This window comes from Centroberyx affinis, unplaced genomic scaffold (assembly GCF_046629955.1).
Source record: "Centroberyx affinis isolate AG114_WGS23_722 - 3 ecotype Tasmania unplaced genomic scaffold, CSIRO-AGI_Caff_v1 ptg000640l_1, whole genome shotgun sequence".
NCBI classification, from domain to species: domain Eukaryota; kingdom Metazoa; phylum Chordata; class Actinopteri; order Beryciformes; family Berycidae; genus Centroberyx; species Centroberyx affinis.
This window is the reverse complement of record NW_027279266.1, coordinates 125,001-140,456: the sequence shown is the minus strand read 5'-3', so window position 1 is coordinate 140,456 and position 15,456 is coordinate 125,001. Positions and strand designations below refer to the sequence as shown.

Genomic DNA, 15,456 nt, shown 5'->3' with positions numbered 1-15,456 from the left:
GTTTTTTCTTACCACATACCTGAGACTAGACAACGTGTTATATATTATCAATATTGAATATTATAAAATGTTAAAGGTTCCTATCAGGTGGTATTTGATGCATAACATGTAATCGTAATACATACATTATACATTATATAATAGCAATTCCAATTCCAATTCCAACTCCAGGAATTGAATTGGAATTTACCATGCATTCTCAATTCAATTCATGATAATTTATCCATTCAAAGGATATTTTCCCAAACTTCAATAAAACAATCAGGACTAAAACCCAAACCACATTGGACAATGACAAAAATATAGCTGCCAAATTTTTTGAAGCGAACTACTGCTATAAATGTGAAACTTCAACATAAAAATGTGTTCTGGAACGCGTGTCTACCGGGGCTCTTGTAGATGTTGAGTACTCCAGTAAAGTAGTGAGGTAAGAGCCTCTCCAGCAGGAGCAGGACATCCTCCAGCTCCTCCAGGATACCCACAAGGAGGTAGTTCTCCAGCACATTCTGCTTGGCCCTCTCCAGAGCCCAGACTCCTGGCTCCCTGATGCAGAGAGAATGAGAGTGAGAGAGAAAGAGAAAGACAAAGACACAGAAATACAGATAAGCAGAGAAAGAGTAGACTTATACAACCAAACAGGCATAAAATATCACTGCATTCCTCATGTTTGAAAATGCAAAATGCTCTGTAATAATCAGAATTCTACTTTATATAAGTCTGTAATTACCTGCATTGGGGGTGCTGTCCACAGAAGTAGGGGATGATATAGAAAACTCTGGGGTTGGAGCACTCAGGGTAATTCTCTAGAATGCACACATTGATGTCCTGAAAACAGACAAACATATAAATAAACCCATTGAAATAGATATATTGAAATGTAAGTACTATTCCCTTCATGGTGTATTTTCCTTCTGATCAGCTGCAAGGGTGTGAGAGAAACTGTAACAGTACTGTAATCGTGTGTTGCTCTCACTAGAGGGAGCTCCTCACCAATGCTGTCAGGAATTCAGCTTCCGTGATTGGCATCATAGATGTTTGGAGCAAAACTATTACACCAAACCACACCCTGTAAGCAAAGATAAGCTCTGCTCCTTGACCTCAGCTACTTTTAGAGGCTGAGCTGCCAAATGAGAAAAGATAGAGTTGAGTGTCTGTTCATATTCTTCAGAAAATAACCCCTATGCAGCATAATGAGGAACGATTCTCTTCTCTCATATTCTAGCTGCAGAAATCACAGAGACGTGGGCAGTTTCTAGGGTCCTCAGCTTGTCATCATGTAATGGTCAAGCAAGGTGCATTTTCTTTCCACAAATTAAATTGTCATGATTAAGAAGTAAAAAAAAATAAAGTAACACTTATTAGATCAGAGTTGTTAAACTTTGAACCACCCCTTGTCTGAATGAGGGAGCCATTAAATAATTAATGGAAAAACAACTGAGGAAAGATTAAAAACACACATGAGGGAGTGAAGTCAGCCAGTCTCCACGTGTCCACAGTGAGTGCTGCCGAACCAGAAGTCAAATCCATGTCAGGTGACGTAAGCTTTACGGATGGCAACAAAACACTCCACGAAGCATGACTCTCTCACACTCACACACACACACACACACACACACACGTAGCACCACACTACATGCATGAGGCAAAAGGTGTTGACAGGCCAATAGTATAAAAGAGACATAAATGGAAAGTGCTAGCTACATCAAAGCTTGCCGTTATGATTTATGCCCTGATAAGTCAGTGACGGCTGAATTAAAACACAGCAATTTGTCAAAGCTAACTGCTGAGGCCAACATGGTCCATCACAGAGATTAGGTTAAGTCAGACAGGACCAGAGGCCCGGGGCTTCCCAGAGGACGTAGCCTGGTTCTGGGGTGAGAAGTGAGGGGCCCGGGGCTTAACGCTGGGAACCGGGTGACTGAGCTTGAAAAATACCCACACTGACATGAGCATAAACATGTATGAAAGCATGCAACTATGTGTATATGAGCGTGTGTGGGTGTGTGAGCGTTTGTGTGCTTATGAGATAGATACATAGACAGAGAGAGAGAGGGAGAGATCATTATGTACAGAATACATTGCAAAAACTCTTATAAAACCCCAACTCTTAACAAGTAATTTAGTCTATTATGAAGTACTAAAATTGTAATTTTCTTAAAAAATAAGTGAAAAAAAAAAACTGCCAATGGGGTTAGATAATTTCACGTTTCCAATACAAATCAACTTGTTTCATTTTATTGATAGTAATGCAGTGATCTGCCTTATTCTGTGTTTCAAGATTAACACAAATTTTGAGAAAATTCCTGAAACTGTGAAACTGCATTGGAAACGAGAGGAGTTATCTCACCTCATTGGCAATAAGATCTGAAGGCTGAATATGAGACTAAATGACTTGTTAAGATGGACTTTTTTTGCAGTGTATGATTGAGTGCATTGTGTGTAAGATCACATAAACATACTGTCAGAGAAGGGGGTGGGAGGTGGGGTAGCTAGTACATTACATAGTACCCTCTCTGGGCCCATTCTAATCCACTCAAACCCTGGACGTTAATTAGTCCCAGTCCCCACTGTCAGCCATATTAAACTAGTCAGAGTGGTGACTCATATCACAGAACAGCCTCTGACTTCACTGGGCCTCTCCTCCTGGAATCTGCAGCCCAACACTGTATGCACACATACATCTAAACTCAACATGCATGCAGATGTAATGCACATGCACACACGCGCACACACAAACACACGCACACACACAGTCACAGGAGGTGATGGGGGGAGAGGGGAGCTTTAAGTACTTTCTGAGTCTGTATTTCACTCCTTGTTTAGATATACAGTATATACAATCAGGAAACAGGTATTTGGTAGTGGTGGCTCCATTGTGGCTAAATATGATCAGACCTAATTTATAGATCAATACCTCCCAAAATACAAAGTCACTGCAAAAACATTAATATAAGTGACAATTTGGCACATCATCAAATAAAAAAACCCCCACACATGCACTAATGATTTCAAATGAGGAGGATGTGTGAGTTCAACTCTAATTATTTTCATTAGTCATACACCAGGGGGCCCCAAGCCGTTTCTAACTGACTGAACCAGATCATATGACTAATATGATATTAAATACACATACAGGCTGTGACGACCTGCGGTGAAACTGACGATTAACTCCGCTACCCTGCTCAACTTCACTTCATTTTCCCCCTCTCCTCACTGATGTATCAAAAAGCACCAGTGAGTATTCGCTAGCTTACATCAAGGTAGCCATGACAGGAAGGAGTGTGAAAGCAAGCACAGAGGCCTATATACATAAGCTGAGACGACATAAATTATGCGCTTGGTGAGTGACTTTTTCCTTTGAGCTGAATAGTACAATTGTGTCTCTGATCCACTGCGGGGCTGCAGGGTTTGTTTGAACTTTATGTTTGACTGCTCTGTGCTGTGCCATGCACCGGGGACGGTATTTATTGGTGATCAGTGAAACAAGCCACTGGATAGATCTTCAAAGAAACCACAACAGAACCCCAGAGGAATGTTTAGATAACAGTCCAGCATTGTGCTATTGTCAGAGGGGCCGTTATGTCCAGACTGTTTGCCCTGCCTTTCTTTTATTTATCATCTAAAGAATGGATTGTCATTATGTGCCTTCCTATTTTCTATTATTTAAAGAATACGTTATTTGCTTTCTATTTATTTGCTTTCTGCTATTCTTTTTTCCAGTTCAGGAAGAATAACATCTGTCCATTTCATTACTTTATCAATCATGAGTTTATATGAAACCTTCAGAGTAGGTTGAGTACGTGGACTACAGGGAATTGTAAGTTGTCAATCATCCTGCCCTGCAGTCTACAATCTCCCACATCTCCAAGTGTTACACACTCTCAACTCTGGGAGACACAATAAAAAACAAAGATTGCGATTCTGTGTGAGAAACTATATCCACGTACATAGAATTAAAAAGAAACATGAGTTACAGATGAAGCATGAACTGACTGGGACTCGGCAGAAAAGATACAAAACAGCTACATTTCACAGAAAATAACTCCTCCACTTGCCAAGCTCATAAACAGACAGGAAGAATGGACTCCCGACGGACTCTCTCTACAACTCGCAGCACAACGGCCCGGCTCTCATGATCACCATTATAACACAAATGAGAAACAGAGAGAAAGAGAGAAAGAGAGAGAAACGCAGAGCGGAAGTGACACATGTGACGCTGTCCCCCCCCTACACACACACACACACACACACACACACACACACACACACACACACACACACACACACACACAAGCGGCTTGGTGCCAGGAAGTCCCTCCTCCACCTTGCTCCGACACTTGATACCGGGCCCTCGCGGCTCGCCATTTAGGAGACCTCTGGGAACGCAGCCACAACTCATTTATATACAACTTCACTTTAAATACGCACACACACAAACACATACACACACACCGCGGATGGACAATACACACTCTCTTTAGGAGAGCCATTAGTATTGGGAAGGGAGCTCCTGTGTGTACACTCAGACTCATTGTTCCTATTCTCACTGTGGATTAGGCCAACTGAGCAGTCAGGGCGAGCCGAGCGCTCACAGAGACTGTAGCTAAATAGGCGCTAATCTCTCCAACGGCCTCCCATTTCACTGAATGGAATGTATGCATGAATGGCTTCAAGAGTGAAAGATGTAAACCTTTTTCCCATGGGACGGTTTGCCTTACTCGCGTCAGGGAGCTTGGGAGTGGCAGACCTGGGTCAAATAGCATTTACTCAAATAATTCCCAGCGTTTGTTTTAACCTCCTTGGAGTGCCAGGCGGGTGGGGGCTACCGCATCCGAACAATGCGGACAGTGTCAGGTAAGCTGTCGGTCACAGAAAAGCATATGAAATCGACATTCAGATACGTTCCTATATAACTGTGGCGCTCCTTTTATTGTCCAAAATAAACGAAAAAAATGTCTCAAAAGAGCATTTGCGAATATTTGACCCAGATGTTGGGAGCGGACCTGGGATTTGCCGTGCTCATACAAAAACTTGGCCGCAAAAGTGGGAGGGAGGACTTGATATTTTAACTCCCTCTGTTTTCCAGTCAATAAAATATGACTTCTCACGGTAGACATTGACCAGTGAACTGTGACGCAGAGATGACTGAGATGGGTAGAGGCTTGTGTCAGTTGCACCTTAGGCGATCAGTCCTATGACGGATATTACTGCCTTACTGTGTCTGATGCCAAGGCATGCCAGGGCATGAGTGATGTAACTTGCCCGGGAAGCTTCTCTCACTGCAATGTGCGTGTGCATACAGTATGTGTGTGTGTGATAGTGGCAGGTTAAGTGCAGATGATTTCCAGTTGGCGATGCCGTGGGAAGCTTACCTGATATGGCCTGTATTTTGAGCTGTGGGAACTAATCTTCGCCCGTTATTCATACCATACATACACGTACAAACACATACACTCACATGTATCCATGCAAACACATACAGTAGAAACCCGCAGGTACAAACGCACGTGCACAGACACACACACACACACTGACGTACTTTGTGGTGAGGCAGAGGCTGATTAATCACTGCCAACTGCTCCTCCTGTATGTATCATTCTTATGTGTGTAAATAAATACACTCTTAACTCTGTACAGTAGCTCAAACATTGACCAGATAAATGCAAGCGTGGTGCTGAGGGCGGGGCTGGCTTTTACTACCCACTTCATTCCATTATGAGTTTTCTGGCGAAGAAATGTGGAGTATTGAGTGACGGTTCATGAGTTCCCGAGTGTATGCACTCAATCCTGTGTGTGTGTGTGTGTGTGTACAGTATGTGTGCTGCTGTGTGCATGTGTCCAGCGCATGCCTTTGCATCTGCGTATAGTGTGTGTGTGTGTATGTGTGCGTAGGGAGGGGAGCGGGGACGGACGGAAAATCTAAGCCAACCACAGGAATGTCTCAGTAACACGTGCATCAGGTTCCCTGGGTCCCGGACTAGTGAACTGACAGTGTTCTTTCATTGACACCTCTCATATACAGCCAGCGCAGGGCAGGCAGGGCGCAGCAGGGCTAATGCACACCAGGCAGGGGATATATCCAGGGCCAGTCTGAACACTGGCTGTTGACATAACAGAGCACACACACACACACACACACACACACACACACACACACACACACACACACACACACACACACACACACACACACGCTTGAATTACTATACTTGTGAGGACCTACATTGACTACATTCATCTCCTAACTCCTAACCCTAACCTTAACCCTCTCCACGAAAACGCCTAACCTTAACCCTGGATAGCTCTGATAAAAAGCCCTTCTGTTCTTTGAAACAGTTGTTGTCAGGGCTCTGGGTAAACATCTACAAACAACCAACCTAATCTAAACCTAGTCCTAATTAATTATAACCTTAAAGCTACAATATGCAACTTTTTTCACATTACAATAACAATAAATATATAGGATATATTATACATCAGTTTGTGTGTGTCTATAACTCCTGTGTGTACATGTCTAAATCCCCCTGTTTGCCTGAAATTGGCTTTCCAGTACTGTTCGGATGTTTTGAAATTTCCTTAGATATGATTTTGTACAAAGCTGCAAACTCTCCCTGCTGAAGGCACAGGGAATTAGTAGCAACAACAATGGCAGAAAGCAGTAACAAAGGAAAGTACAGCGAAGCTAAAAATGTGATAGGCAAGGTCTTTCAAAATCACAGTTAAATATCAACATAGTTCTTCCATGCTGGCGCCATCTGAAGGAGACAAAAGGACTAAGAAGCAACGTGCAGCACTGAATTTTACACTGCTAGACAGATAGGATGCTAGCTAGTTTGCTAGGTTTTCTACGTAGCAAGCTAGCAGTGCTACATTATCCCACACAGTTCATCAGACAGCTGATCAAGATGAGTCACAAATGTTGGGGCTTAAACTTACTGAACTGAAGGGAAAGAGGGCAGGTCTTACACAACACTTCACTGACACAAAGCTAAAAGTTGCATATTGTAGCTTTAACTCTAAACTAACCCCTTGGAGAAGTGAGGACCAGTAAAATGTCCTCACTTTGTCCTCATCTTTCTATCCTGGTGAGGATATTTGGTCCTCATAAGTATAGAAATACAAGAACACACACACACACACACACACACACACACACACACACACAGGTAAGCCGGCCAGGCTACAGCAGCACAGTCTCCCCCCTCCCCGCTAACTGTAGCAAGGGGCCCCTGTGGTCTGCATACTTTAATAACTCAACTCACATGGTCCAAAACTCCAGGGAAAGCAGTGCAGTACTTAATTACACCCAGTCAGACTCAAGCCAGAATGACATTCACTCCTCCTGTCAGCCTCTTGATATGGCTGAGGATATGGCCAACTCTGCTCTCAGGACCTCTGACAGTACAGAGGACTGCAGCTTTGTGGGAGTGAGTGACTGTGTGTGTGTGTGTGCATGTGTCTGTATGTGTGTGGATATTGATTCCCAGGTGTTTTTCCTGACTAAACCTCATAATGTCACAATGTCACTGGATCTTCAACCAGTACTGAGATACTCACTGTTTTGACCTCTTTTGTCGCCACAATCTTTATCTTTTCCGTTAAAAATAATTTAGAAAGATAAATGCAGTTTTGGCCACCCATCGACTTCCTCATAATCCTTCTGCACAACAAACGCACCCACTAGCCCGTCCGCCCTTACGCACGCACACACACACTCATGCAGGCATTTGTAGGTGTTTATTGTACTTAAGGTACAGATTACGGGGAACTCCAGCCCCACATTAGCTGGCACTGTCTCCACATACTGTAGATCATAGACACATCACCTCACTGCTAACATACCTTCCCCTCTGCAGTCTATAAAACTCACACAGAGATCAAATAAATGGCAGCTCTGAAATAAAAGTAAGGCCGTAAACGGCATGCTAAAATATGAGATGTCCTATATTGCTGAAGTACAGTACTGCAGGGATAAACAACTCTGCAAGGCAGACGTTGGGTACTAAGTTTCTGATGTGGTTTAACTAAGTCAGGTCTCTAATTGCAATGAAAATCAGATTTAAATATTGGGTTAGCATCAGGCTGCCATAGCCTAACAATTTGCCATCCTCCCTCCAGCTACACCATGTGTACTTCAAAGAGAAAATGATGTGGTTTCAATAATAAATTCCCACATTGGAGAAATCTTCTGTTGAGTCTATCTTTGAACATTTAGGAAGTTAATGTTTGACATGTGATAACAACAAACAGAGATCAGTAAAAGCGGATAGGAAAACAAAATGGTCTGGATGACATAGCATATGTTATTTATCAAATTAACGAATGCATGAATGAAAGATGAATGAACAAATAAGCACAGAAATCAATTATGATTAAAAAAAAAAAAGAATAATGTGTGTTGGTTTATTTTCCTCTTAAGATCTTTCTTGGATGATGTCACACTATATTTATAACCTGGTGCCACAGCAGTCAATATGATCACAGTATATCCCTGTGCTACATCTGTTGTGATCTGGGTTAGTGCACTTGTGTGTATTTGTTCATCATCTCCCTGGTGAAGAACACTCCTTCAAGTATGCGTGCCGCCATAATTATAGTGTGCATTGCTGCCTTACTGAAATATGGAATTCATAGTAAAAGACATTTCAATTCATGTCTCGACTGTGCTTATGGTTATGAAACCAGCTGGCTTAGAACCAAGACAGATACAGATTTAAAGCACTGTTATTGGCAAGCCAGTGACTTGGCCATAAAATAACTGCTTTGCTCTGACAAATGCTGCTACCGCATTAGTATTTCAAACCATAAACATCCGTGGCATTGATTTAGCTAATGTACATACAGTATGAGAGTGAATGGGCCCTTGGGCAACGGGACTGAGATGAAAGGCACACAGAGGGGAAGACAGGCAGGCCAAAAAGATTCAGGGTGAAAATGAGCCTCCAGGGGAGCTCTTGACCCTGAGTGTGGGACTCAATCAAGTGAGACCAGATATACATATTTCTTCTTGATATAAAAGTGCACGCCTCACATTCACATTTACATGTTAAGCATTTAACTGATTTAGAGCTGAGTTCGAGCTGGGCAATGTGGACAAAATTAATATCACAATCATCAAAATAAATTATTACGATATTTACAGTATATATAACAATACATGCTAACATAAAAAATCACATGTTGAATAAATTGATGTTTCCTGCATTGAAATACATGGTAATAAAAGTAAAGTAAGTAAAACCCAATTTCCTAATTTGTTTCAGATCTCTTTTCATGAGAGATTACTTTTTGCTTTTTATCATTATACAGCATTGTGTATCACAATAACTCTATCATGATTTTATCTCAATGTGATTTGATATGATTCAATGTTATGATAATATTTAATTATTGCCCAGCCCTACAATAAGAGCACAAGTACAATGACCTTGAATTCCCAGATCGCCAACATTACAAGACACCATTAGTCAGGAATGCAAAGTTCAAAGCCACAGCGCCCAGAGAATACATGTAACAAACATTCTTGTGGCACAAGAATGCTTTTATGTATAACACAGAATTTCTAGGTAAAGAGACAAGAGCCAGGCACAAATTTGTGTTGATTCTTGTGAACGGTCAATACTTTCCCCTTGTTTAGCCATGCTGGTTTAGAAACAAATGAAATCGTGACTCGAGAGGGAGAAATGCATGAACCTCCTCTGTGAAAAACCCATCGCTATCGAACATTGATTTACTCCAACAGTGCTGTCAAACACACACACACACACACACACCTACAAACACACAAAACACAGCTTGAAGCATGTAGATCTCTAACTCAGAGAGACACAGTTACTTACGTTTGTGCAAATTGTTGTGCAAATTAGCTAGAAGTAGATCAGAAGCAGCAATGTGAGAAATAAACTACTCCAAAGATAACACTTTCTTGAAGACAAAGGTCTCACCAGGTATCTCTCATCGTCTTTCATCCCTGGGGTGCGGATGAGGTGGTTCTGCTCCCCCCTCCAGTCCCCGAAGCGACGGAAGAAGTAGTTGGAGAGGAACCGGTTGATGGGGTCCCGGATGATGTTGATGTAGACGGGCTGCTCTATCCTGAACCTAACAGACACATGAAGACATCAGTTAAGAGCTGCACAGAATTATCCTACAGGCAGGATAAAACAAACACTAAGAGTTATTTCCAAATACTGAACTACCCCAGCATTGGATATGGAGTGGTAAGTGTACCTGGTGAAGTTGAGGAAGTGAACATGCCGTGTGTAGAGGAACGGCTGAGGGATGTTACTGATGTTCTTCATAAGATCCACCTGCAGAAAACACACACACACACACACACAGTTGACTTGACGTGTCTCACAGAAGAAAATTAATTCACTGGAAATTAGATTCTGGCATAAAACATTCCGACATTGGTTGCCCTGAATATACTGAAGAAAGATTTTGACTCAAAGGAAATCTATATATTGGAAACAATTTGTCATACTGAAGTGATTTTGTGATGCATTCCCTCTGAGAAATAGTCCAATATGTCGCCAGTTAGAGACACTTTGCAGAATACAGAAGGATGTAATTGTTAACAAGGGTATATGTATATAATTGTGATTCATATTTTTGTGGCGGAGATCCCCGTCCAATGTGCCAGTGCGTTGCGTCATGGTGGAAAACCAAGCAGGTCATCCACCACTATTGCATTAATAGGAGGTAACCAGAACCACATGCTAGCTCCCAGTGCAGTGGATTTTGATAGAGCCGGGGTGTGTGTACTGTACTGAAGGAGGCTTCCTGCAACAATGAGATAAACATCATCTCAAAAACACCATCTTCAGGTTTCATCCAACGGCCACGAGAATTCCCATGTAAGCGGTGGAATGTTTGTACTGAGCACATAAGCATGTCTGAAATGTACTTTGGCTGTGGATGTATTTGGCTATGGCTCCACCTTGATTTGATTTGCAGAATCTTCCACTGCAGACTGATCTCACCAACGTTTCAACATCTAACAGTCTGCCTTGACTGCACAGCCTCACAATGTAATATCATTGTTTCTGAGTGCTTAAGCATCTCACAGTATTCCTCATCACAGGACTAGTTTCCCCTTGGTCATGTCATGCAAACTCAAGACAGCCAACATTTTTATGCCATTATTCCAAGTTTCTTCTCCCTCCGCTATTATGAAAAAAACCTTCCCGAGGGCTTCCCGGGTCTGCATGGAGAGACGGGCTCACAGTAACCAAAACTTGTTTGTTGTGACGATAATAACGGTCATAGGCGCTGCCGATCCTTCAGATGGTCTCTGTGACTGAAGGCCACGCATTGACTGAAACCTACAAGGTCCTGTTATCCCTCTATCATGTGTGTCAACATGAACGGAGTTAGTATGCATGTCGATATGTCTCTGCACCAATGCTGCCAAGGCAAATTCCTGTACATTTACCTGGCGAATGGCGTGATTCTGACAGTGATGACATCTGACATCTCCTTGTCAACAATGCAGTCAGTGCTCACAAAGGTGACTGAAGGCCAGGCAGCACCTACAGGCTTGTGAACAACAACTTGTTGCCACAGTAACCAGTAGTATTCCAGGCAGCTGTTGTAGAATATCTTTTGCGAAAAAAAATTCACGACATTTCACTTAAGGCAAGTGATTAATTAGTAGTTGCATACCCTGTGCCTTATTGTAAAATACCAAAAGTAATGCAATTAGCCATCGTGAAGCCTGATTTACATCATAAAACTCCAGCAGATACAAAGTATCCAAAATCCCTCTTTTCTGAGCATCAACCAAGTCTGACCTCTAAATACTGTTGGAGCCATTTGACTGCAAATAAGCAGTGAGCACTAAGTGTAGCACTAATCATTTGGGACTGGCCAGCCATGACCTTGGCTATAAGTTCTACCACATGACTGCATATGGATGGCATGTCCCTCTGAGATGTGGGATTCAAGAGCTTCTTTCAGGTTGTGTGCTGAGAGCAACCTTGTGACATTCCGTGATTCATCATCACTCTCTTTTTTCCCACTGGTTTGCATATCCCTGTGCATGAATATATAAGAAGTTATTTCCCAAAATGCAATACATCAATGTCGGAACATGGATGAAGTGTTACCTAAAGCATTCAATATCACTGGAATATGGAGGATCCAGTCTGTAAAAGTGTTCACTATGTTCACTAGTATCCTTCAAAAGTACCACTATTTGTTTTTACTCCACGCTATCAGTCATAGTAGTAGGAGTAGGAGTAGTTGTCACTTTGTTCCATTGGTAGGTGTCTCATTTTGGAATGAAACTCACATTCTGTACTGAACTGTATGTACAAGCTGAATCATTCTTTAAATAGAGACTTTTTCTGTAGCAAAGGACTCGGCTGGAACGATCAGCAAAGGAACCGTTTGAATGTCCTGCTCTTATAAACTATGTATGGGCGGCTGTTACGTCATCGCGAGACTATTTGGACAGCGACAGTAATATGTATACTTGTTTATGTACACAAGCCAGTTTATCTGAGGCCCCAGTCAGATTGGAGCTTAACACCCTCCCTCCTCTCTTCTCTATAAACTCAGTACATTTCCACTCACACTCCTTCCACTTTTCTCTGGATCTCTGCAGCTATAAAATGTAAATTTTGAAAACTTTTCATTAGCCCGGTAGAATTCGCTTCATCCCTCTGGCTCCCTCCTGAACCCAACACATACACACAATCTCTCTCTCTCTCACTCTGTCTCAATTAATCCATTTTTTTGTTCTACTTGGAAACACACACACAGACACACAGCGGCCCTGACCATTAGTCCAGACCAATTAGCCCAGAACTAACCCCTACTGTCCCCTCCCCCCTCTGAACTCCAGCCCAGCCCTTCTCCCCAGCTTGATGTGCAGACCCTAAACACATTTGGTGTGTATTTGTGTGTTTGTGTGTGTGTGTGTGGGGGGATGATTTAGGAAAAAGACCAAGGCCCAATACACACCCACCACTGTTCTGACGCACCCCTCTGGTCTGTCTAGTCAGACCCCCTTCTCATTCACAGAGGGAGGGGAGGAGAGCTGAAGGGAGAGACAGAGGGGAAAGTGGAGGACAGTCTGAGATTCCAGGCATACCTGCAACACCCCCCCCCCCCCCAAACACACACACACACACACACACACACACCCCTCTTCTTCCTGAGCCCCCGTGGCGTCCTTGCAGGGCTCATCAAGGGAAAATGGAGGGAGGGCCAAACCCCACAGAATGCTATGGCTGCGGCCCCTGCACTCAACTCCTGCACTCAACTCGCTCCTACTGTACGCCTGACATTCAAAAACTAAATAATGTACAACTCTTGTATTAATAAAGTTGGGGGGTCAGGCACTATACGAAAACTACACAAAGGAAATGCTTGCAAATTCTGTCCCTGTCTGAACTGTCCAGCTATGACGCAGCAGCTGCCCATACATAGTTTGAGCAGGACGCTCAAACATTGCTCAATAATTTGAGAAATGTCCTTTGCTAGAAGGAAAAGGGTGTCTACTTAAAGAATGATTCAGCTTGTGCATACAGTACAGAATGTGAAGAGTTTCATCCAAAAATGAAATATTCATTTGGGGAAAAAAACAATGACACCACCACCATACATTATTGAATGATTGCTGGCATGAAATCAAAAATGACTTCTAGCTATTTCTTCCAACCAAACCTTTTCTAAACAAATTCTGGTATTACTGCTACTTCTTTCTATACCTTGAAGTCCTTAAATTCCAAACCATCACATATTTTGTTTCTCAGTCAGACTCAGTGAATGAGCCTTGATTGAGGGCAAATAGTTGCTTTGAGCGTAGCTGGTGAGATGCGACTAGGGAGTAACTATTTGAAGTCATTGCTTGCACCAGGGCCAGACCCTTTTCAATGTTTGCGTATCTGCGGCCGAGCGTTGCAGGTACACAAGGTTCATGGCTGCAGTGCATCTGTCGGCCGGTTAACATCTTTGGTAAGAGGGCAGGAAACAGGAATCCCACATGAACACCGAAAAAACTCACAAAGATGCTGTCTCTCTGTTTCTGGAAGTGTTTTTTTTTTTTTTCCAGGAAAAGCCTTAAACCTCTCTCTCCCACTGAGCCCGTTCCCCCAGTACAGAAAGGGACAGATGGGTCACTATGCGCGCTCAAATCCGCAGGTCTCTGCAAAGTTCCAGACGAATAAGGCACCTTCACTGTTTGGCAACCCACGCACAAGGCATCGACCCTGGGCAAACCCATTAGCAGACTACTGGGAGAGCCAGCAGGAGAACGGTCCAAAACTGCAATCCCGCCAGCCAGAACTGCACCTAATGAGACCAGCATCTCTAAAGTTAGGCAGCGCGCGTCTGGATCTGCATAAGTCAACACACACAAAGACACACACAAATGCACACGCACGGACGCACACTCGGGAGACGCGCAGACACAAACACACCCTCCCTCGCACAGACACCGGCACGCACACACACTCCTTCTGAGGGGCTTTGCTTGAGGCCGTTTACAAAGATGTTTTATGTTCAGAGAATTAATGAGTCTAATGGTGTTCTGCCACTGTGTGTTCAGCCAGCCTTTCGGGGGTTTGATGAATGGGTAAACAAGTAGCTGTTTCAATATTAGCTTAGAACGTTTACATCAAAATCGGTCAGTAATGGCTATGCGTTTTTAGAATGTGCTGACCGTCCGATAGCGGTTATAGCTTATTCCTAAAGGATGCTGTCACCGCTGATGACGAAGTCTTCTGAGGATGTTAAATGTAACTGCAACACTCCCACGCAAACACACAATCACTCACTTCCTCACCCGGATGACTGGCCAGAGACTTGCTGCTTCCAAGGAAAGCATTGTGTTAAGTGCACACAAGGACGCTTGCTGTTGCACTGGCACTAAACACCAAAAAATAATGTTCTGTTCCGCGCTACTTTATTGATCCCTGTTGGGAAACTCTTCTCTCTTACTCCTTGTAGTGCACGATCATTCACAGATCAGCAACCCTGGAGCTGGTAGGGGTTTACTGTGTTGCTCGAGGACAGGACACAGCGGATGCTTGCCAACACAGGGGCTTGAACCCAGATCACCCGGTTCAAAGATAGTCTCTATAACCGCGAGGCCACCCTGCCAAAACTAGGGCTTCCTGGACCTGGAGGGGTCCCGGTCAAGCCCAGAGCAAAAGGAAGCCCAGTCACTCCATTCTCAATTCAGTTGGAAAACCTTTTATTTACATTATTATTTACTTATTCTATCTACATAAAACCTCTCCCGGGGGGATGGCAAAAAAAAAGACAAGAGGCAGAGATTATGTGCGTTTAATCCCTGGAAATCAGTACCATTCAGAAATGCTTCATTCACGTTGGTACTTGCGTTGGCATTTCCACTGGCACAGGCCAGCATTTCTTCATGTCTCAAAGGGCTGCGGTTTGTTAAACGAAAGCAGCTTTTCCTCTCTAAAGCCTGCGCTCATGTCCTTG

At 43.2% G+C, this 15,456-nt stretch overlaps 1 protein-coding gene across 1 annotated transcript in view; it reads right to left on the bottom strand.

Moving 5' to 3' along the window:
- The window catches only part of usta (uronyl 2-sulfotransferase a), a 57,660-nt gene that overhangs the window by 2,459 nt on the left and 39,745 nt on the right, over window positions 1–15,456 (bottom strand). The window contains exons 4-7 of the mRNA XM_071518880.1: window positions 10,228–10,307; window positions 9,945–10,098; window positions 728–825; window positions 386–543 (exon numbers count right to left, since the gene is read on the bottom strand). Of these exons, the coding sequence (XP_071374981.1) occupies window positions 386–543; window positions 728–825; window positions 9,945–10,098; window positions 10,228–10,307 (490 nt within the window). The remainder of the gene's footprint in view (window positions 1–385; window positions 544–727; window positions 826–9,944; window positions 10,099–10,227; window positions 10,308–15,456) is intronic.